This window comes from Lepisosteus platostomus, chromosome 10, assembly GCF_059453375.1.
Source record: "Lepisosteus platostomus isolate fLepPlt1 chromosome 10, fLepPlt1.hap1, whole genome shotgun sequence".
Lineage (NCBI taxonomy): Eukaryota > Metazoa > Chordata > Actinopteri > Semionotiformes > Lepisosteidae > Lepisosteus > Lepisosteus platostomus.
The window spans coordinates 48,837,177-48,860,468 of NC_142620.1; the positions used below are offsets into that span (position 1 = coordinate 48,837,177).

General features: G+C 39.6%; 2 protein-coding genes across 2 annotated transcripts; both read right to left on the minus strand.

Moving 5' to 3' along the window:
• Positions 1 to 470: 470 nt before the first annotated feature.
• On the minus strand, positions 471 to 3,621 carry LOC148653851 (ras-related protein Rab-29-like). Its single transcript, XM_088596827.1, has 5 exons — positions 3,174 to 3,621; positions 2,316 to 2,387; positions 1,643 to 1,824; positions 1,219 to 1,340; positions 471 to 1,006 (listed from the first exon to the last, which is right to left on the minus strand). Exons 1-5 carry the CDS (start codon positions 3,292 to 3,294, stop codon positions 892 to 894), a joined length of 612 nt encoding a protein of 203 aa, XP_088452953.1. The 5' UTR covers positions 3,295 to 3,621; the 3' UTR covers positions 471 to 891.
• A 1,022-nt stretch (positions 3,622 to 4,643) lies between these two features.
• LOC148653852 (uncharacterized) lies at positions 4,644 to 19,741 on the minus strand. The gene is made up of 6 exons (XM_088596828.1): positions 19,590 to 19,741; positions 18,556 to 18,765; positions 17,742 to 17,840; positions 7,243 to 7,313; positions 6,808 to 6,938; positions 4,644 to 5,415 (listed from the first exon to the last, which is right to left on the minus strand). Exons 2-6 carry the CDS (start codon positions 18,740 to 18,742, stop codon positions 5,181 to 5,183), a joined length of 723 nt encoding a protein of 240 aa, XP_088452954.1. The 5' UTR covers positions 18,743 to 18,765; positions 19,590 to 19,741; the 3' UTR covers positions 4,644 to 5,180.
• Positions 19,742 to 23,292: the final 3,551 nt, after the last annotated feature.

The following is a 23,292-nucleotide window of genomic DNA, read 5'->3' on the forward strand; positions in this document are numbered from 1 at the left end:
TAGATGGTGCTAGGGTGAAATTTCAAATCCATTTTGTAGAAAACTTCCCATTATAAGAAAGCTCCATTGTGAAAACATAAGGTGTAGCCAGTCCATCACAGACAAATGTCAGGGATAATGTACAAATGCAAAATTTAGTCTATAGATAGTGGGAGAAAGCTGGAATACCTGGACATAACCTACTGTATGCAAACTTCATTGTAGAAACAAATGTTTGATCAAAGAACTGAGACAAACGATGTAACTGTGTGAACATGTTACATTTTACAGAAAAATTATGGAGGGAAATCTTTGCCCCGGAACTTTTTCATTATTCCTAGGATATCATAAGTAAGCTTCTACAGTATAGTTCTTAGAGCAGATAATTTTGACATCATGCATATTTGTAAATATTTCTTCACAGTCCTTTGTACACTTCCAAGAATAAGAATGAAAGATTTTCATTTCCTAGTCTCGTGAATGGAGACAAATTTTAAAAACTTTTCTTTATTTTGATTAGCTCACAGTTGAAGTTCATCTGATCTTGTACATGTTTTTACTATACAAAAAGTTTAAAAACAAAACACTTAAAAATGCAAGGCACCCCAGGACCACAAGCTGTAAATGATGTGAGAAAGCAAGTGAAGTCTTTTGTGCAGCAGAGCGAGAGGACCAAACTACCACCTCTTCAAGCCTAGTCATTTGAAGTAATTGAGTAATTGGTATGACGTTCTTGGACCACTGAGCAAATAACCTTCAAAGTGCGATGAATGAGTGGCTTCCCAGGAAACATTTATGTTCTGTTTTGTCATGAGACACATGACTTTGAAGGACTATTATCTAGATTACTGCTGGGACCAAATAATACTGAGCAAAGTTGGTCTTCCACATCTTCTAGTCTTTAACGCCAATTTAGGTTTTGCAGCAGGATCTATGACGAGGTGGTGTTTTTGGAATGTCTTCTATAGTGTTTAAAACCGGTTCATTGGGAACTGTTCTTTTTTCCATTATTGCTTCCAAAATGCATCTGAAAAATAAATAGTCTTAAACTAGCATTCTACATACATTCCTGTATGATGTATCATGTTGAAGACACCAGGCTGATCAACACTAACTTTTATAAAAAAGTTATTATTTTTTAAGCTAATTACATTCACTAAGTTCCTCTGTGATGGAAAATTTCCAAAATTACAAGTGGTTTAGTTACAGTAACAACGAGTATAAGAATAGTTTTCTCACCTGACTGACTCTTCAACATGTCTGTTTTCTTTAACTGATATTTCCTTCCATGCAATGCATTGAAGACTGTTGGATAGATCTGCTACGTCTTTGCTGGTCATGACTCGATTTGTCAAGTCGCACTGCATGGAAAGGAAAATAAAAGCAAATGCTTTAATAGGCTCATTTTTCTGTTGGGTTTAATAGTTATGTCTTTGTCCTTATGCCAAAAGTTTGTTTTGCAGCCTGAGCTTAAAATATTTCTAAAATATGTTGTAAAATATAAGGTTTTAAAGGTATATTATTGTACTTTTGATTAAAAAATAATTTAAAGATTAAAATAACTTGTACTTTTAATCAAGGTCATGGAATTAGAAATGAGTTCTTTTAGTACAATTATCAAAACATTAAATATAGTAAAAGATAATGTGATAAAATCGATTACCTTATTTCCCAGTAGAATGCAAGGAAGTGAATGTCCATCTTTGGTTGGTATTTCGGTGTCTACTGCTTGCTTAAGTAATTTGCAGTATTTGAAGGATTTGTCATTGGTTAGATCAAACATCAAAATACAACCATCTGCATCTTTGTAAAAGGCTCTTGTCATAGGTAAGGTGTCCTCTTGCCCTAAATTATGGAAAACGGTAACAATAATACAGTTACTTGAAAAATTGCACTGGGTGCTGATGTTATCTGAATCACATGAGGTTTTTATCTTTTTAGTTGTAATTACTTGGAATTATGTTGAAGCTGTATCTGATTCAGTAGATCAAGATTAAAAAAAAAAAAAACTATTTTTCTCAGTCCTATAACATAACTTCTCAGCTTCCATATCGTGAGCAGCAATATTTACATTACGTTTTTACCCCAGTTTTAATTATTCCACAAAATAGTCTAAAAGACGTAGTAAAGGGATAAAAAATGAAAATGAGATGGTTTCATTGTTCATTGGATCCATATTCATAGCATTTTATCTAGAGGTATTAAATCATAAAAAAACAGTTGATTAATGACAAGCAGTACACATTTTTAAAATAATATGAATGCTAATTCATTAAAAACTTTAATTATTTAACAAAATTCTTTCCATAATATGTAAATAAAGGTAATGATTATACCTTGTATGTCCCAGAACTGCAGTCTTATTATCTGATCATCAGACCATTCCATTGTTTTCATGGCAAAATCAACTAGGAAAATTGAAATAGGAAGAGATGAAGCTTTGACATTCTGCTTAAAACAGTACTTCACTAACAAAATTAAATGTGTGCTTAAAATGTTTAAACATTAATAATCATAAATGTTGCAAATGTGAGAAGGCCTTTTGACTTGTTTGGTAGTTTAATAGCAAAATGAATTCATAATTTCATCCTTTTTTGAATGAACATAGAACATCTGTGGAATGTAGCATTTCGTAGCTGAGCATGGCTTCCTGCAGCTCAGAATCTTATGCTCCACTGACTGTATTAAGGTTGTTCTACTTAATTTGCCACAATCCCTGTTTTTGTACCATAAGAAAATTTAAATTGTAGACTAGAGTTCAATAGTTGATATGGATGAGGAAGAACGAGCCTAAAGCAGATACCTGCAGTATACCACTGCTTATTTTCTGTTAAATTAGAGGAAATAGCCACTTAAGATTATCAAGTTTCTTGTTCTTGCCCGATCTATATACATAAATTACATGAGATTCCTATACTGTTAAGAATGAACCTTTAATGTGGCTTAAAACCATCTGAATATCTCAATACATCATGTTGTATGCTTAAGCATTATCATGCACTGAAAGAACTCAAGTCAATATCTTCCCTTTCTAAATCCATGTTGGATGTCTCTTTTGTAAACTTAAAATATTGTTTCCATATCTTTACCAGTTAATTCAGTAATTCAGAATTAAGGCCCTACATTTTTAAAAAAATTTAAATTTTGAAATCGCTAGAAATGTCTCAATTAAATGATACTAAAATGGCACATACCTCCAATGGTGACCTTGTAGCCTTCCTTAAAATGTCCACTGACATACTGCTGAACAAATGAAGTTTTGCCAACTTGTGATCTGCCAAGAACAATCACCTTCAACAAGTGATCCAGAGGCATTCTGAAAGTTGATTAACCGTCGTCACCCAGTAGATAATGTTAAGGTTCTTCATATTTTGCTTTGAAAAACACAATTAAAAGCTGCTCATGGATGCAGTGTTCTATGAAAACTTCCAACAGAAAAAAGAACAAATAATGAACTAGTGATGATTCCAAAGGTCACACACACTTACTGTCACTGTAGGGTTTGGTCTTTGGAGAAAACTGTTTGAGCACTTCCTCTGTTAACAATAAAATTGAAACATTATCTTTACAGTTTGGGTCATAATCATTCTTAAACAGGTCTGCAGTCTATCTAGCAGTCCCTTTTGCACCTGCATGCTGCAAAAAAAAAGTGAACTGAAAAACGATCTTTAAGTGCAAGTGTATTTGGAGAAGAGTAATGCACGTCACAGAGATGGTGCTTCCTTTTTTTGGTTAGAACAGAAGATACAAACTTACAGGTGGGTGGGGGGTTGGGCATATGTTTTACCCAGACATGTCTTGGTAGCAGGGAGACACAGTGGCACTGTTGTTGGCATTACTGCATTGCAGTGCTGGGGCCCTATGTTCAGAACCCAGGCTGGTATCTGTGTGGAGTTTGTATGTTCTCCACGTGTGTTTGGGTTTCTGCCTGGTGCACTGGTTTCCTCCAACAGTCCAAAGACACTAACTGGGGGTTGACTGGCTTTGGGTAAACATTGGGCCCCCGGTGTGAGTATGTGCGTGTCTGTGCCTGTGTATGCTCTGTGATGGACTTGCGTCCTATCGTGTCCCATCCAGGGTGTAGGCCTTGTGCCCATTGTTTGCCGGGATAGGCTCCAGCTCTCCTGTGACCCTGTATTGGGTCAGAATATGGATGGATGGTGGTCTTGTTAGTGGCTTTGCATTCTCGAGTGTCCAACCTAGACTATCTGAAAACTTTCAGTGAATAGTAAAGGGTGAGATACAGCATTTCACTACCCCTGATTTTAATGGCTCTTAAAACACTATAGTTTAAAAAAATACCTCAAGATCTAGTAATGAACCAACATAATAAAAGTACACATTATAAACAGAGTGAAAAAGGAGAATTAAGGCAATAATGACATAATGAAGAGCTCTTTTCTTCTCTCACATGGATAAAAAGTGTGCTAAGATACATTTGGGATAATGACTCCAATGAAGTATTCCACAGTGATTTCTGGAGATCAGTATTACCACAGCATGAGTGAGTTTCAACTTTGAGTGTGCCTTGCTGAATTACTCATTCAGAAACTCATTATTTTTACTTAGGAAAAACAGAAACTTTTGATGCAGCCTATGTTAATTTGCTTATAGCCCAACAGTATACAGAAAATATTTCAACACATGACGACAACTATAGAACATGTTGTCAGAAGCATTTTTTATTACTTAAAAAATGTTATTTACAGCAACAGTAACATTTCAAACAATCTTTTTAAATCTTATAAGATGACCTAGTGCTGAATCTTCATTGTTTTGAACTCTCAGTCAATTCCCTGAGGTGTTACCGAGAACATTGGTTATCAACTCCATAAACACAAAACAAAATTCTGCTGACCCCTTACTTGGCATGTCAAAGACTTTAAAAGACTGTTTATTCATTTAATAATGACTTTAAGAGTCCATTAACCTCAAAGACAATTATATGACTAAAGTCACATATATAAACAGTTGAGGTAATGACTTCAGCATTTGGACACCTAAGGCATTCCTTCTTTAAAAAAAAATTACCAAGCAAGAAAGTTATTGGTTTCTCTCAAACCCTCCTCTGTGTATTTCACAATAACTTTTCAATGAATTTCAACAACTTCTCTGAAACTCATATCGAAATCCGTGAAAAGGTTTCTAGTTTTATTTATTTGACATTACAGTAAGGACGTTTGACCTTTGCCTGCTGCTTCTCACGCAGGCTTAACTCTCTTAGCACCTTGCTCGTAGTCATCTTTTGTCAGCCTGTAGGCCCAGTGCTGGAGGGTCTGCCTGACCACGGGCGAGACGGTGGTGTTGTCGAAGCTGCAGCCAGAGCGCACCACCTTCGTAATGAGGTTATTCCTCCAGCGTCCCTTCACTCCTGCACACCTCTCCCACCTCCCGATCTGCCTGTCGTCATCAGCTGTGCGTCGGCCCTGGTAAAACCTGCGCCAGAGAAGATCGACACTTCAGAACTGGGGTGTTCTGAACCAAGGTGGGCTCAAAGACTGTCCCCCTCTGTGGGGAGGACCCCGCAGGGGGGAACACTTCACGCCGTGTAGAAATGGTCAAATTTGAAATGATTCTAAAGCAGGCAGAACAAAACAGAAAACAAAAGAGCAACTCCAAATGCTCTTGTGAGGCAACTGATGCTTACGCATCATTTTTACTAATAACAAATATCTGGATATGTGTTTTTGAGTGAATACGCAAGCTTTCTGTGAGAAAATATGTTTCAGTAAAAGTTTCCAGTCTTCCATCTCAGAAATATTGCCAGACTTTTGTATTATGTTGCTGACTGTAGCAGAAAAGCTGGTGAACCAATCTGTCTGTTGTAGAACTGAATACTGCAATGTCCTACTCACCGGGATATCTAAAAAACTAAAACCTAAATAAACCCCAATGTGATCTCATTTTGGAAGCCAGAATCCTGACCAGGTCAAGTGCAAGCAATCACATTACGCCTGTCTTGGAGTCCTTGCACTGGCTTCCGATCAGGTTTTCAGTCGACTTCAAAATTCTCATGGTCACCCACAAGCCACTACATGGCTCGGTACCTCAGGATCTGTCTAACTTATTAGCTGTCTTTCCAACCTCGCAGCCTTTGTTTGTCTGACTCTGGTCCTTCTATATGTTCCTCAAGTTTTATATTCTATGGGTGACAGGGTCTTCTTTTGCTACACCCCAAAGCTGACCATGTATCTTCTGCTGCACCTCTAACTGCTCATGTTCATTTTAGGCCTCTTTTTTAATTTGTCATCCTTATCATTTTTTTCCACCAACTGTAAACTGCTTTGAGATGCTACTTTTGAAGGTGCTATATAAAATAAAGTTTATTAGTGTTATTAAAGTTGAAGTATCTTTGGTTGAACTTATAGTTTTTCTTGGGAAACATCATGTGTCTGTATTATTCTTTGTAGACATACATTACCACAGGCAACCAGCAGATGTCTGTAGTAGTTTGCTGACTGTACAATCTGCTGAGGCATAAAGCCAAACAGTTCACTAGATAATTGTGGCACCCTTTACTGATTAAGTAGGCCTGATATCTAGGTCAGAATTGATCTTGAATCGATTTATGCTTGTTTGTACCATTTAACAGCAATTACATTTTTAATAGATGATTCATAGTGTTTCTTATTACAACTTGTCCAGTATATCAGCAGCATAATAACCACCTTTCAAAATTCTTTTAAAGCCCAGCAAAATAAAAAATGTAGTCAGGAAATTAGTTAATACATTGCTACTATTAAAGCAGAACTTCTTTCTATTTATGTATGTAGTGAGTCCAGAGTCCAAATGATCTTCTGAATCCCAGCAACACGAGTTTCTCTGTACCTGCAGTACCACTGAAACCAACCATAGGGGTCCTGAGGAACAATCCACCCACTGCTTTCCCACATCTCCAGACTGCCTCCGCACTTCACTTTATAGGTGTTCACATTCTCCCTGTAGGTTGGCGAGGCCACCTGCAAATATCCATTATTATAATTACTTGCAGTGCAAGAGCAGACATGCAACACTGAGGAACAACAATTGCCTACCGTGACTGATCAGACAATTAGTGGTTTTATAGCGGAGCGCTTTGATGAAATTTGTGCATTGTGATGTTATTTTGTAAAACTAAGCTACAAAATTAAATAAATCAGGGACATAGAAATCTATGGCCTCATCAGTGTCTATTGTTAAACATTATGTGGGAAACTGCCTTCTATCCTGAAATGAAATATGACACCTGGCATAAAATGGAATAAATATTTTGTAATATGGTACCTGCTTTGGAATATCAAGACCTTCTAGCCAGTCCTCAGGTAACTCCTTCCAGACATCTTTATAGCTTTGTTCTGAATAAATAAATGAACAAATGAATAAAGATATAAGTAAGCAAGCAAAGCAATGTAAAGAAATGAATTACATGCACCAGAACACTGTTCCTTCATCTTCTAAACATAATACATGAATAAAAACAGCAGGGTGAGATAACGCAAGGGTGTAAATGAATGTCTCAGGAAAGGGCCCAGAATTTGATGTCTCAGTAATGATTATTTTCTGTACCATAAAGTGTCAGTTGTCTTGATATCTGCTAAACTGAGCAGCAATCTATGAGAAAAGCTGAGACTCCATAAAACTAATAAAACAGTACACACGTTTAATCTAAGGTCACTGTTTAATACCAAACTGCCTGTCTAAACTCTACAGCTATTTCATGCGGGCTAAAAAATAACTAATTATTATTTTAATAATCACTTAATGGATTAAAATGCAACCTATGAAAAAAAACACTTATAAATAAAAAAGTTCTGAATTGAATGATTTGAATAGTTACAAGAACATGATATCATGACCCAGAGATAGCTTTTTAATTAAAATAATATCAAGTTAAAGTTTTAAAACACTGTGTTAGAGACCTGAGTCATAATGAAGGTGTGATATTATTAGGATGCAATTAAATCAAGGTTCAGGTTTTTCTGCCCCTTCTAAGGAAGTTATTATTACCTTGAGGTTAATTCTATAATTAGGGGCAGAGACCAGGACAAAAAGCAGTTAGAAGATGACTAAATCTATTTAGTTTTTTTATAGATACCATAATATATTTCAATAACCTTGGCATAACTTTCTTAAATGAAGGTAAGTAAAACTCAGGGGAAAAACAGGCAAGTATGTGCTAACCTTTATTTTTTAAAGCTTACTAATAAATATTTGTCATGCTTAGATAACACAATAATACATCACTGTAAACTACATAGACAAAAGTGGAAGTACACTTAGAACTGAGAACAGTAATGACAAATTATTAGAATTAAACTGTTTCAAATTAAAGTTTCAGTTTCTCATAAATCCTCTCTCATATAATATCTCACAGCCACCAGTGGTGTATTAAAGAACAGTATTTACTTTTGTCTTTTGTTAGACGATTGTGACAAAAACCACAGATAATGCTTGTGCAACACCTTGCATTTTGCTGGATTACACACAGCCTTCTTCAGTTTCTTTGCACAGTGCAAGATGTCTACATATGAAAGATGTTTAACAACTAACAAATAAATCAAATGTAAGTGTGACATGGTTCTATATTGCTCTATAGGTCAGAATGCAGATCAGATGGCAGGAAAATTGTTTTAGGATGTACTGCAAGATTGTCAGATTATTTCCTTGTAGGCAAAGATATTAATCCAATCTCACACATCAATAGCTATCTACAAGCAAGACACATTCTTATAAAATATAGATAAATCACACTAATTTAAGGCACACAAATTAAATTTCAATTAACACACATTTGTCATACCAGGCTTCCATTTTTAAAATGTCAGTCACCATCCTGTTAACTTAATTAATTTGTAGCAGATGACACATTTTTAAAGTTAAAGCACATAATTTGGATTTGCCAAGTCTTCAGGTTTGTAACCAGTAATTATGTTGCTCTTTACTATACAGCACTTTACTTACACACATATAGCATGACGTGCACTTGTCAAATTGTTCCAAAGTGATTAGAATCTAGTTGCATAAAGGGTATTGCACTGGAAAAATCAAAAAGCTATATGTAATACATAAAAATATAATACTATAGTGTTAAGGAACAAGTAATAGGTTTATTCCATGCTGAAAAGAGAAGAAAGAAAACACCTGAAGAAGGCTCCACACCTGAAACGTTGTGTTTTCTTTCTTCTCTTTTCAGGATGGAGTAAACCTATTACTTGTTCCTTTGCAGCCTATGCATGCTGACACAGCTACCCACCTGAAATACTATACTGTATATATGTTATTGTATACAATGGATATATAAAACCTTAATCACAATGGGCTTCATGTTTTCCTGTAAGCAATGCTCTTGATCCAAACTGAATATCTCAAATAAACCGCAATATTCTAATTAGTCATTTCAATTCAGAAACAACTACAGACCCATTTATATAAAATAAATTCTAGGTTTTCAGCTGGCATTGGTATCAATCATACATCACTGTGTAGAGTATGCCGGTTCAGGGACACCAAATATGTAATCATAGTGGCTCTCTGAAGGCACCAGTTCTGTAGGGTTTGGGCATTTACTGAGACAATTATTAATTGTAGCAGTAAATCACAAAGTTGATTCTTTTGATGGCTTTAGAATCCAACCATGCGACATAACTCAAACAACGCGCACACACAGGTACTAATACACGAGGATACATTTATTAATACATAGAATATGCATATAAACCTAACAGATCTTAGCGAGAGGGTTATCAGAATACAAAATATATATATTCAATCAGTTACAAAGAGTTACACATCAAGAGGACATACGTTCAGTATATCATTCATTAAGACCGTTTCGTAAAGTGAACTTGGTTACAACTTCTACATTAGATACTCAAACAAGTACATAACTCTTAGGAATTAAATTGATATCAACTGGTTTGGATAACAATTGAATTCTCGAGCTGTAATGCATTGAAGTTGAATACTCATCCAATCTTTGGGGATTCAGATCTCCTGCGGGCACAAAGAAACAGTTGCAGGCTGTTGCTGTCCAATCCGCGCTCTCTGGCTCCGTGCCAGGCTGTGCTGTGCGGCTTGCGACGGTGCGCTGCTGATGCTCACTGACCGGCTAGTTAGTGTTGGCTTTAACTAGCAAAGTTTGTGCACAGGAGAAAAGATGACTGTGGGTCCCAGCAAGTCAGGAAGAGGACCGGTTTGTTCCTGATGAAGAGCTAGTTCTGAATAGTGATTCAGCTGTCCACAGTTCCGACCTGTTCACGAGGCCTGCTGCTGGTTACTCTCTGGCAACCTCCACTCTAGAGTCTTAGAACAAAGGAAAGTTCTGGCACTCGGACACACTGGCCGTTCCGTGGTTGTCCGGGCTGAGTCTCAGGATGGTCAGGAGGCTCGCTGCGAGAATGTCCTGCCCTTGGGAGCCTTCTGCTCCTGGGCCGTCCTGCCCTGGAATTCTCCTGTTGAATCTTGTTCTGAATCTGAATCTGAATCTGAATCTGAATCTGAATCTGAATCTTGTCTGAATCTCTCAGGCTCTCTGTGTTGCCTGTTTTTACCTGGAGGAACTTCAGCTCATTGATTGGCTGAAAGTTCCATGGGCATCAGAGTCCCACGTGGGTTACTCGGCCCTACCAGTCCCTGATTGGTTGATCAAGGTGAGATATGAGTCACTTAGTCCTGACACTTAGGAATGCAATCCAGATGTCCAACTCGCACTCCCTAGACAGATAGGCACCAATGGATGACCATTGATCATGATAGCCAGGCTTAGCTAAGTGCATCCCCCTTTGGGAGCTGTCCTTATCAAAAGAAAACATCTTGCATGAATGGTTTCTCTGTGGCTGCACCACAGAGATGAACAGAGAAATGAGGCCTAATTTGGGAAAGCTCAGAAACACTTAATTCTGCCTTATTATTAAGCCTCGCCGCTACATATCCCCCCTTTTTGAAGGTCACGAGGTCCTGAGGCGTTGTTGCCTTCAAAACAAAACAGAGTTAAGTGATGTCCCTTGTCATTAGAACATTAATCTTAAATGTCTACATTACTCCTCGAGAATTCATACCGGAACCAGCATTGGATAAAACAGGATGAATAACATCTGGAGTATGTATAAACACGGTAGGAGACATTATCTAAGTCTAGGAATTACACATCAGGAAGCTCACTGTCAATATCTGATACCTCTGTAGTAGATATTTGGGGAGAAATCACTTCCTTTCTTTTGACATGCTACCTTTGACTCATTCATGCTACCCGGAGTACATCTTGATGTGAGAGTACAGCATTCAGAGTACACTGTCAGTCATGATCTAGCTACCCGGCAGTAGTGTTACAATAACACCAGTTCCTGTTCCCAGCCCTCCGATAAACCACAACACCTGTGTTGGGTATCTGCTAGGGTGATTTGGAGGTTTGTTCCATTAAAGCAAACTAACTACCTGTACCTCTTCAGGACTTACTGTTTCTTGGATTTCTATCCAATTGAATAGTGTGGCACCTGAAGGCATCTTAGACCTCAAGTTTGGTCTTATATTGTCTGGTTCCAGACCGTACAGTGTTAAGTTACCATGCTGTACTATGGCCTCCTCGGGAACTTACAGGAAAACTATTGGTTAGGTAGCTGCATTGTGGTAGCTTTATCATGCCTGTCACAAGTCATAGTGTCAGTTAAATGTGGTGTGCTGACCAGCCATTTACTTCCCACCTGCTCTTCGTGGGGTTCATTAACCTCCCTCTGCTCGTTAGTAGCTTTACACCCTTCATTGGTGAATCGTTTAGACACAGCCAATGGATAGCTTTGGTAGCCATACCCATCTCAAGATTTGGAACCAAATTCAATCTTGGATTGCCTTCTGGGTGAGCTATGAGCGATGGGGTTATTGTCACATACTCCTCTACTGAGAAGAGTGGAATCAAGTGGGTTGGGATTCGTGCCGTGGTTAGACTGGCTACAGTGGCACTAAACTCCCTTAACAGGTCTTGTGTCAACATTCTGGCCTGTTGCACACAAGCATAAACCCACTGTATAACACCGGCAATCATGTCCACTGGTTGGGGAATAAGGTTTAACCCTGTTGCATAGGAAGTTGCCTGTAGGGCTTTCCCTAAGCTTTCCAACTTTTGCTGCTGTTGATACAGTCTGTCACTACCCTCTGGCATTTCTGACACCTGCCTTCTTGGGGCAGTCAGGGTGAGAGTGCCAGTAGCACACAAACCTACCAGAAATAGCAAATGCACAACAGTGGTGGCAGCAATCAGTCCTCCCAAAAGTCTTTTCGGGTGGCTGATCCCAGTCATCTCCTTCTGAGTGACTGTTGCCTTTCTAAGCTGGCGCGGCGTGTACATGGTGTCTTTCTCAGTATGCCCTGTGGCATCTTGGGCACCAACATCCTGGAAATCTGGGGAGATCTGACGCAGCGGCTGATGCTGCTCCTCCGTTTCCAGGGCATCTGCTTTTTCGATTTGTTCATGCCTGTGCTCTAGGAACCCTGCAGGGGGTGGTGCAGCGGTGGAGCATGCCTGACCCTCGGCTGAGTGGTCATCTGGAGCACCTGAGTGATCTGGGATTGTTACCCCATTCTCACTATTCCGGTCCACCCTGCACACTTCCTGATTGAGGAATCCCTCTATCGGCATGTTTACAATCGTTCGCTGGGGGTAGGTGTAGGACACCTGCTCGCTCCCCCCTTCCCTCGCTAGGGGTTCAGGGAGCTGCCCCAGCACTGGGATAGCTAGTTCACTGTCTTTGAACTCACTATCACTCACCAGGCCCATGTCAGTGCAGGCGGGGATTCTGACACCTCTCTTTGCGATGTCCTGCACTGGCAGGCGGGTGACTTTACCATCCAGCTCCAGTCTGGCTGAACCACTGTTGGTCAGACTCAGACTGACAGACTGAGCTGGTGGCTGTAAGAAAACCGGCTCGGCTTTCATTCCCTGTCCCTTCTGGGGGACTGGGTGTGTTGGCAACCCTGCCGTTGAGGCAGGAACAATCGGGTCAGTCTCACTCACTACCTGGTAGTTGTGAGAAATAATGTTACCTGACTGCAGGTTCCCTGGGTCAAAGCAGAGGGAATCGGCATCTGGGATCAGGTGTGTCCACAGCGCAGTAGTCTCAGCGTCCAGCTGGACCTCCTGTCTAACCTGTGAATGTTGCACTAGGGGCACCTGGCGGTGGCCCTGTGACAGCTGCTCAAGCAGATCCTCACTAATAGAGGACCTCTCAGGGCTAAGGGTGAGGGCTACATCACCAACCTGCTCTCCTGCCATCTGGATCCCTTCCACCACTGCAGGGTGGTGGTCCTGACCCCTCTTGGGTGCCAGGGTGCACAGGGAAAGCTCCTTTTCATCGCCAGGTGGGGAGATCTGCTCCTCTTTAGGGACGTAAAAGGTGTGTGCTTTACCTGGTGGATCAGGCGGCTGCTTGGAGCACCGCTCCTGTGGCATGGAGGCTGTTGGGACCTCAGCCGGGACACGACTTCCCTGTATATCCGGGGAACAAGGAAATATTTTTATTTCTTGTCCAGAGGGAACAGAGGGAATCTCCGCATAGGCTTCTGTGTTCGGTGGGCACTGTGTGAGGACAGTCTGCCTCTTGGCCCCCCTTTCCTTCTGTACAGAAGGCTTAGGAGCCTTGACCTGTTTCCACACCTTGCCTTTCTGGTGATCCACCAAAGGTTCCTCTCTGAGTCGCATGCCCTTTTCTTTTTCTACCCGTTTGAGCTTGCCGTGTGACATCAAACACCTTTCAACCTCAGTGTCAATCAGTGTCTCACTGGGTAAGACATCTCCCATGGCAGCCTTGAGGTAAAAGCTTCCTGCTTTTCCTCTGTGTTTTACTGCCTGCTCTGTGACTTCAGGGGTGGAGTCAGCACTCACTTGGGAGTGGCTGACCTCATCCAGGCAGGAACCCTTCCGCTCAATCAGATAGACTGAGGGAGGGAGAGGGGGCGGGTCTCCGCCTCCTCCGGTGGAGAGTATCAGCTCATTCACGCTTCCGGCAGCCTTGGGGAGCGGTTGTCCCTGTCCTAATAAAGCTTGTTCAAGCCTGGCCAGGCGGGCGGCTACTGAATCCTTTTGTTCAGCCTTTTCTAGCCCTTTCCCTCCCCCGGTGTTCTTATGGCACTTAGGACGCTGGGTGCGGTCCTGTGTGAGTGCTTTGGAACGGGGCTTAGCCAGCTCAGGAGCCTGTGCTCCTTCGAGCAGGGGGGAATTAACCCTGCTGGCTCTGACGGCGAACGCAGTCGCTTTAGCAACTTTTTGCTCAGAGCGACTTTGGACATCATACTCCCAGGCTTTCTGCACGAATCTCTTAATATCAGTCATTTTCATGGTCTGTGCATCTGTATGCATTAAGATCATCTTTCTGACTGACGGGTGGAGATTCGCAATGAATAAACCCTTGAAATGTGTGTTCTCTTCGCAACCCTCATCATTTCGCCCTGCAAAATAAGTTCGTCTAAGTCTCTCGTAATATTCGCGAGGGGACTCTGCTCTCTCGTGCTTAATGTTAAGTGCGGCGGCTATCGCGGCAGTCGGGTCAATAAACGCACTGTATTCTTCGATAAGTGCTTGACATAGCTGCTCAAAGTCATTGCAGACTTCTTTCATCTGCCTAGCCATCCACTCATGTACAGCTCTGCTGGTAGTTTTCCTGACCAGAAACACTTTCTCCTGTTCTGTGGCGTTTGGCAGGTACTGCAGGGTATACCTGAGGTCTTGAATATAACTCTCGATATTATTCTCTGACACTGCGGGGTCAAATCTCTCTATGTCCTTCGCTAGCTCTCTCAGAGAATGGAGATTTATCCTTCTAGCTTCTCCGCTGACGGAGATATGGAAGAGATCGTGGTCAGACCTGTCGCTGCTAGAGAGAGTGCTTAATAGCGACTCGAATTCAGACCTTTTAGCAACCATCGTTAAACTTAAAGAGTATTACTTTTAAGTACGAAATTACAGTTTTACCACAGAAAACCACAAGATCAAGTATGCAATCAACCCGGTAGATCGCAAAAGATCACAAAACAATCAAGCACTGCTTAAAGAGCAAGGGGAACTTTTTTTCCTTTCGGCTTTCAGCACACTGTATTGTCGTGTATGAAACCCGCGGCGTTTTATATGAATTATTCGCTTGGTTGACTCATTTCAGTCTTGCCACGCCCACCCAGGGACGCCAAATAAATGTAGAGTATGCCGGTTCAGGGACACCAAATATGTAATCATAGTGGCTCTCTGAAGGCACCAGTTCTGTAGGGTTTGGGCATTTACTGAGACAATTATTAATTGTAGCAGTAAATCACAAAGTTGATTCTTTTGATGGCTTTAGAATCCAACCATGCGACATAACTCAAACAACGCGCACACACAGGTACTAATACACGAGGATACATTTATTAATACATAGAATATGCATATAAACCTAACAGATCTTAGCGAGAGGGTTATCAGAATACAAAATATATATATTCAATCAGTTACAAAGAGTTACACATCAAGAGGACATACGTTCAGTATATCATTCATTAAGACCGTTTCGTAAAGTGAACTTGGTTACAACTTCTACATTAGATACTCAAACAAGTACATAACTCTTAGGAATTAAATTGATATCAACTGGTTTGGATAACAATTGAATTCTCGAGCTGTAATGCATTGAAGTTGAATACTCATCCAATCTTTGGGGATTCAGATCTCCTGCGGGCACAAAGAAACAGTTGCAGGCTGTTGCTGTCCAATCCGCGCTCTCTGGCTCCGTGCCAGGCTGTGCTGTGCGGCTTGCGACGGTGCGCTGCTGATGCTCACTGACCGGCTAGTTAGTGTTGGCTTTAACTAGCAAAGTTTGTGCACAGGAGAAAAGATGACTGTGGGTCCCAGCAAGTCAGGAAGAGGACCGGTTTGTTCCTGATGAAGAGCTAGTTCTGAATAGTGATTCAGCTGTCCACAGTTCCGACCTGTTCACGAGGCCTGCTGCTGGTTACTCTCTGGCAACCTCCACTCTAGAGTCTTAGAACAAAGGAAAGTTCTGGCACTCGGACACACTGGCCGTTCCGTGGTTGTCCGGGCTGAGTCTCAGGATGGTCAGGAGGCTCGCTGCGAGAATGTCCTGCCCTTGGGAGCCTTCTGCTCCTGGGCCGTCCTGCCCTGGAATTCTCCTGTTGAATCTTGTTCTGAATCTGAATCTGAATCTGAATCTGAATCTGAATCTGAATCTTGTCTGAATCTCTCAGGCTCTCTGTGTTGCCTGTTTTTACCTGGAGGAACTTCAGCTCATTGATTGGCTGAAAGTTCCATGGGCATCAGAGTCCCACGTGGGTTACTCGGCCCTACCAGTCCCTGATTGGTTGATCAAGGTGAGATATGAGTCACTTAGTCCTGACACTTAGGAATGCAATCCAGATGTCCAACTCGCACTCCCTAGACAGATAGGCACCAATGGATGACCATTGATCATGATAGCCAGGCTTAGCTAAGTGCATCCCCCTTTGGGAGCTGTCCTTATCAAAAGAAAACATCTTGCATGAATGGTTTCTCTGTGGCTGCACCACAGAGATGAACAGAGAAATGAGGCCTAATTTGGGAAAGCTCAGAAACACTTAATTCTGCCTTATTATTAAGCCTCGCCGCTACAACTGTAAAGCTCCATAAAAACACAGAAGTTTTTTTTTAACCACAAAAAATTCTAATCCACAATTTTACTTTCTTTCCAGACTTCAATTCTGGGGAAAAGATTGCCCATTTTGTGTGGTGACTGAATTGAGACTCTCCTTACAGCTCCACCCGGGTGAAAGTTGCATGCATTTGTAATGCTATTTATTGAGAATTTTTCAGAGGAACAGAAAAGATGAAATGAGCACCAGGAACTGAATGTGAGAAGAAATTCCTAAGGCAGTAACTGTACATAAAAACTACAGAATAGCTCATTTCTTTCGAGATGTGAAACGCATAACCTTTGTGCATACACCTGATCCTAATTACATGACTGCCTTTCAAGTCATGCATTTAATCACTGTAAAGTTAAATTATATGTGATTTTTATAGGATATAATAGAAGTGGGAGTCAAGGTCTCCTACCTCTAATGAGAGGGACTGTCTCATGAGCATCAACAGAGTAACTAGGATGGGACTCAATGCAGACGCGTTTGACAGTATAGATGGACCGATGGAGAATATATGATATCATGAATGTCTCAGAGTGAGAGCAAAGCTCCCCTTTGAATCCAAGAAAGCAATCAAAGAATCAAAGAGTCAAAAGAAATACAGTTAAACAAATTAACTGTAGGTACAATTTGAAGCACAGGGATTTCTGGACCAGAAAAGTCACTCAGCTTTGAAGCTATCCCACATTATGTTCCTTTATGTTTACTTTATGTTCCTTTATGATTATGTTCCTTGGTTTGCATCAGCATCAGAATTTTCTGAATTTATTCAGTCCAAACAAAGTCCTGCTGACAAATACCATAGGTGAACAATATATTTATGGGTACAGCAGGAAAAAAAAACAGAATAAGTGACACAAAACTCTTTTTTGAGTAGGCTGTTATAACAAATGTGGGGTCACTTTTACCTCTTTGAAATTATTTATCTCAAACAATTAATTCCGTACAAACATTAACGTACTGTTGTCACCTTATGAAGGAAATATACACTACATAAATACTTTGCATAAAACAAAGGTATGCCCTGGTGTTGTTAAGAGTGGTCTAATAACAATTGCTCAATTCCAAATTAATATAGTAACAGGAACGAAGATTAAATTATTTCACTAAATATTTCAATATAGTATACTTACTGGTGATACTGGAGTAAATTGGTCTGAAATAGGTGCCTCCAAAACTACCTGCTTGGAGAACCTCCTTTGGGGTCATGTTTGGTCCAAAGGTAGGAAAATCTGGATTGCAAATAGAGATAATTCAAAATCTGAAATGTTCAATATTTTTAAATAGTTCATGATAGGGGACAATGCAATATTCATTACATGTCAATGCCACAAAGCCCCAGAAAATGGTCTAAAATTACAGAAAACATTCATGTGTTTTATAGATCCTTACTCCTGGATCCCTGGGTTTGATTCTGGCATTTGTATGTTCTCCCTGTGTTTGCATGGGTTTCCTAAAGGTCCTCTGGTTTGCTTCCGTACTCTGAAGACCTCCTGGTAGGTTTACAAGCTTCTGCCCTGCCTGTGCAATGTGTATCCTGCCTTAAACTCACTGCTTGTTGGGATAGAGTCCAGCTCTCCTGTGAACCTGAAGTGCTTAGAAAATGGATGGACGTAGTCCCTTTCACGTTCAGCCATATTTTACATAAAGACTGGCACTTAATCTTAAGAGCTAAATGCTTTTTTCTGAAATTTTATTTTTCAGATTTTATAACTGAGGCTGTAGAACATACCTCCTTCAAAGGACAGTCCCATGTGATACTTTTGAGGTGTAAGTGAAGGTAAGATTCAGGGGAAGGAATAGACCTATAAACCACCATTTCACAAATCACACGATTAAAGGTGTCTGATTTATAGACTTTTCAACATTTCTGCCTCATTTGAAATAATCTTTATGGACGGCATTACGAACCACTGTGACTTGAAAGGAAAAAAAAGGCAATTTTACCTTTAAACACTAATTGTCCTTTATTATTTTTCTCTGGAAGGAGGGCATTGCTGGAGCACCCCCTGGCTTCGGTTTCTGTTTTTTTCTGCTTCTTACAGTTCTGCGTCTCAGGTTTGTCCTCGGACCGGTTTTTCCGCTTCCGTGCGTCGCTCCTCTTTGTCCGTTCCGTAGATGTGGACTTAATCATTTTAAGTGCTGTTTGCCTGCTAACTACAAATAAGCCAATCAAAGATTATTATACTATGATTATGCAGCTACTCGTATGTATTCATACACGCAAATGCGTATACGCATAAGTACGTTTTGACAACAAATGCTGTCTCACAATGTGAGAGGAGTGAATTCATTGTAGCACATCTTTTTTACAATTAGGATAATAGTAAAAAAAAAATATCAATGGAATACTCAAGGTTTTCCTGTTGATTAGATCTAGTGAGGAACCTTTTGGGATACTTCCACACCACCACTTCGACGCAAATTCACAAAAATAAGGTGAAGGAAATGAAAATGAATACACAAATACACATTTTCATTGTTACACATTTCCTTTTTCGTTTTTTTTCTTACAGACTTTCTCCACCTTTGAAGGTGGCTTTTTTACGAGGAATGTAAAAATTCGTCTATACGAAGAACAGGCATCGCGCGCTGCCGCATCTTAACGCGTGTAGGGAAAAAAATAGCTATTATTTTACGTTGCAGTAGAAAATGATAACTGCATAAAATTCGTTTCACGATTTAAACTACTATATATCATTCGCATTTAAAATGCATGTAGATTAAGGTCATTTTCACCGTCATAAACACTTCCCATGGTGGGTTTGAGGTTAATAAAGCACCAAAAGTTGTATAATGCATCACTGCACATGCAACAAAACGCGTCGGACGTACTTTTCAAGAAAAGAAAGGACATGTTGAGGATAGTTACAGCTGCAGAGCTGTACGGAAATACAATACATTTTGGTGTATTCAGTATATTTATAGAAACAGTGTGCTTGCAGTTGAGCGTTTAAAAAAACTTAGTTTAGAATACCTACCTAAGTCAGCTTTGATTCATTCATTACAGCTTGTTACAAAACAAGACATGTCACATGACTTAAGACTCGGTTATACAAACAGGGTGGAGTTAAAACTGCTCAGCAAAATCACGCGTCTGTGGTCTACGGTACCGGTTGTGGCTGTACAGGTTGGGAAATGTGGAAGTTTTCTTCATTCAGAATATCCCTTCTTTCACTTCAGGTTTAAACCGTACAAAGAGAATAGAAAACAATACTATTTTGTCTTTGCAGGATTTGGATTCTAATTTTAAGTATACTTTAGCATTCTGCTCAGCAAAAGAGTTATCGCCTTTACAAACGAAAATCAGTTTCCAGAAAATGAGCATCTGCAATAATATTAGCAGTACAAGCAATAGGTTTAAGGTTTTAATTCAACATCCATTTTAAGGAAACATTGATTTTTATCGGAGTATAGACAGTTTGAATATTTTCTTATTGTTCATCCAAAGGATGTACCAAAGCAATAATGAACCAAACTTGAACAACTGAATCAATATATTCTGTACAGTATATCATATTGTAAGCATCTAGAGACCATGCTTACTATATCACATACAATTTCTAATTATATTACTATACAAAGTTCATGACTCCTGAGCCTTTTGTTTCTTTTTATTTGAGAGCTTGAGAATCACATCAATCAAGCTGAGTCAAGAATACACTTGATTTGAATTGGGACTTGGCTGCTGAAAATTGAGACTAGACTTCTGGCTTAATAAAAATCCAAAATGAAAAGTACATCTTTTTGCCCCAACCCTCGCTCAGCTTTAGCTATGAGCACTTTCATAAATGGATATGATCAATATCTTTAACAAGACTCCGAAAGTGACCTACTATTAAGGTGGCACTTAATTTATTTTATTTTAATCTTCTTAATAAAATTAATTGTGCTGTTAGTTGCTTGGAGTTGAAGAACATGACACCTTTGCAATAAGAACTGGCCAAAACTCACAAGGTTTTGTAACTGTTGGAAATTTTTGTATTAATACACAAAACAAAATTTCAGTTATTTACATTAAACAACATTAACGTTAAGCATTTATTAATATTTAACATGTAATAATGAGAGCTGTCTATTTGAGCAATCAAGTTCAAATCCACAAATGCGTATTTCCTTTTCTCAGTTTGAAATGCACTTCCTTTTAGTTTTCACTTGTGTCCTCTGGTTCATGTTTCACTGTTGATTATGAAGATGTTGATTGGGTTGACATTGCCTGTTCCCTTCTTCTGGATCCTTGAATCATGTCCTCTCATTGTCTTCTCTGTTCAAAATATTCATTTCCTTTAGCCTGTCAGTGTTAGACATTGCTTTGAACACAGGAAAATATCTGGTTGCTCTTCTTTGGATTAACTATAATATACAGACCATAAAAAACATGATTTTAAAGCATTAAAGCATTTGCATTTGCCACAAATTTACAAAATAATCATCAGGAAATCAGAAAATTGCAGCAGGAACTCTGCCATTTCATTGAACAGAGATGATAGGTAAATTCTTTAGATTGATTGACACAAAAGGGGATTTTACTGTGAAAGCCAAAAACTAACCTGAAGAAATGTAATTTGTACAGTACATACAGTACTGTATGCCACACATGCTTTGCAGCAGGTTGCAGGTGCTGTCTTGTGGGATTCTGAGTCCGTTTATCACTTGCAGAGCCTTCAGGAGCATGTGTCTGCTCAGTGGTTTTTATAGCCATGGATGCTACATGTCATTCTAGCTCATCCCACAAGAGTCCAAGGGGGCTCAAATCTGTCGAGTAGATTTTCATCTTGCAAAATAGCCATTGTTACTTAAGTAACCTGAGGATGTGGTCCTGCTCTAATATCAGATCAGGATTAGCTCACAGGAGGGACAGCAAGTGTCCCAGACCTTATTGAATGAAGTTCTATGAAGTGAAGTCTCAATTGGTCACTATCAGAGGGGATCTGTAGCAGCTATATACTCCTGCTCGGACTGTTACTCCTGCTGAATAGTTATATGGAATTTGCCTTGAAGTCACTTGATGTTCTTAAGGCTTTATCACTTACAGAAAGTAGACAAACTCTTCATTATTTCCTTTCAATTTTATATCTCATGATTTTTTTCTATTTTATTTTTGGATGGGATGGGGATGGGGATAGCATATGAGATTCTTTGTAAATCTCTTAACCATGATCCACAAAATGTTATTTGTTGAAAAATCCATCTGCCAACAACGAGACTCTGTTCTTGAGCTGCTGTCCACAAGTTACCAAATGCAAATACAAAATAACTTTTGTTAATAAACTGACAGAATTGGATTTTCGAAAGGGGGGAAATAAGAACTGAGCATTACACAAGGATTGAGTTAGCTAAATAATTCAAGATATTTCAAATGATTTAAAAATGGATTCTTTTATACAGTTTATTTCAAAACTAATAATATGGTGACTCAAATCAGCCTCTAGATATCCTTATTTTAAACATCAGGATAACAGTGTTAATGTTTTTTTGGGTTCTCCATTTACCTAAGGAAAGAAATTTTGTTTCTTTTTACATGCTGAAGGAAAACCTATTTGATCAGTTTGAGAAAGAATTGCAGCAAGAGTGTTCCTTTGGATTTTGGCATCTTTTCAGCCAAGCCAAGATTAAATCTTTAGCCATCTGTGAACTGCCATGGCGAAAAAATAGAATACATCTATAAGCAGGTGCAGCATGTTCAGTGCTGACAAATTTTTTCCTTAAACCTAGCAGTCATAGTTCCCCACAAGTGAAAAAAGAGCTCTACTTTCAGAACGAAGTTCATTACAGAATCATCAGTGGAAATGCAGTGGAAATCATCATGGGAAATGTTTGAATTTTACTGGATGAGAAACGTGATTATAGGTAACCGTAAAATATCATCTGCCAATCCTCCTATAATACATGCACAAGTGGAAGTTTGCCTTAAAAACACAAGCTTGGTCTAGGGTTGTTCCCTTTGGGTTATTTAATGTACTCCACACTTACCATAGAGGGTTCATTGGCTTGTAGGCTGATCCTGCCTCTCATCCACTCTCATTGCCTAACAGAACAGAAAGCAAAATTAGTATCTACAGAATATTGGTTGTTTTCAGTGTTGGGGCAAATGAAGAAATTAATGGTTGCTGTTTTGGGTGAATATACTGTAGTTGAACACTGAGATAGGGGACAAAACAATGGAGAGTTCAGCTTAATGTGTACTGAAACTATAAATTTGGAGCTCTGATCTCTTGAAGTGCAATACTGAAGCACTTCAAAAATGCCAATATATAAAATACCATGAAGCACTTAAGAAGAATCAGGAATCAGTCACTTTATCTCTTTATCCCTTTTAATGGGCTGATAAATATGACGTCCTTAACACCAAAAGTACAAATACCACCGAAAAGGAAATGTTAACACATTTTAAGTAATGAAGGAATGCATCATAAGATCATTTTGAAAATATTACAGTTCAGGTTAAAAAGCATTAAAATGTACACTCATGTTTTTCTTAATTGAGTCACAATATGTTTATATTGTAGTGCAACGGGGGTTCAGGTGGGCGCCCTTGCATTAGGTCGGCGCCGCACCGATGGGGGCTCGAACCCGGGATTCCCGCGTCACTCAACAGGGACCCAGCCTGGTGAGCTAAAGATAGATCTCTCCACAGCCCAGTAACTGTAGTCCTGCTATCACAGGGAAGGGTGGCGACATCAC

What these genes read in the sequence shown, in the direction of transcription:
- LOC148653851 (XM_088596827.1), bottom strand. Translation starts at nt 3,294, where the DNA reads ATGCCTCTGGATCACTTGTTGAAGGTGATTGTTCTTGGCAGATCACAA. An exon ending in CTACAAGGTCACCATTGGAG is followed by an intron (nt 2,388 to 3,173) that starts GTATGTGCCATT and finishes CAATTTTCCTAG; the next exon opens with TTGATTTTGCCATGAAAACA. An exon ending in CATGTTGAAGAGTCAGTCAG is followed by an intron (nt 1,007 to 1,218) that starts GTGAGAAAACTA and finishes TTTATTTTTCAG; the next exon opens with ATGCATTTTGGAAGCAATAA.
- LOC148653852 (XM_088596828.1), bottom strand. Translation starts at nt 18,742, where the DNA reads ATGATTAAGTCCACATCTACGGAACGGACAAAGAGGAGCGACGCACGG. An exon ending in AGGACAATTAGTGTTTAAAG is followed by an intron (nt 17,841 to 18,555) that starts GTAAAATTGCCT and finishes TTTGCAATCCAG; the next exon opens with ATTTTCCTACCTTTGGACCA. An exon ending in AATTTACTCCAGTATCACCA is followed by an intron (nt 7,314 to 17,741) that starts GTAAGTATACTA and finishes TTATTTATTCAG; the next exon opens with AACAAAGCTATAAAGATGTC.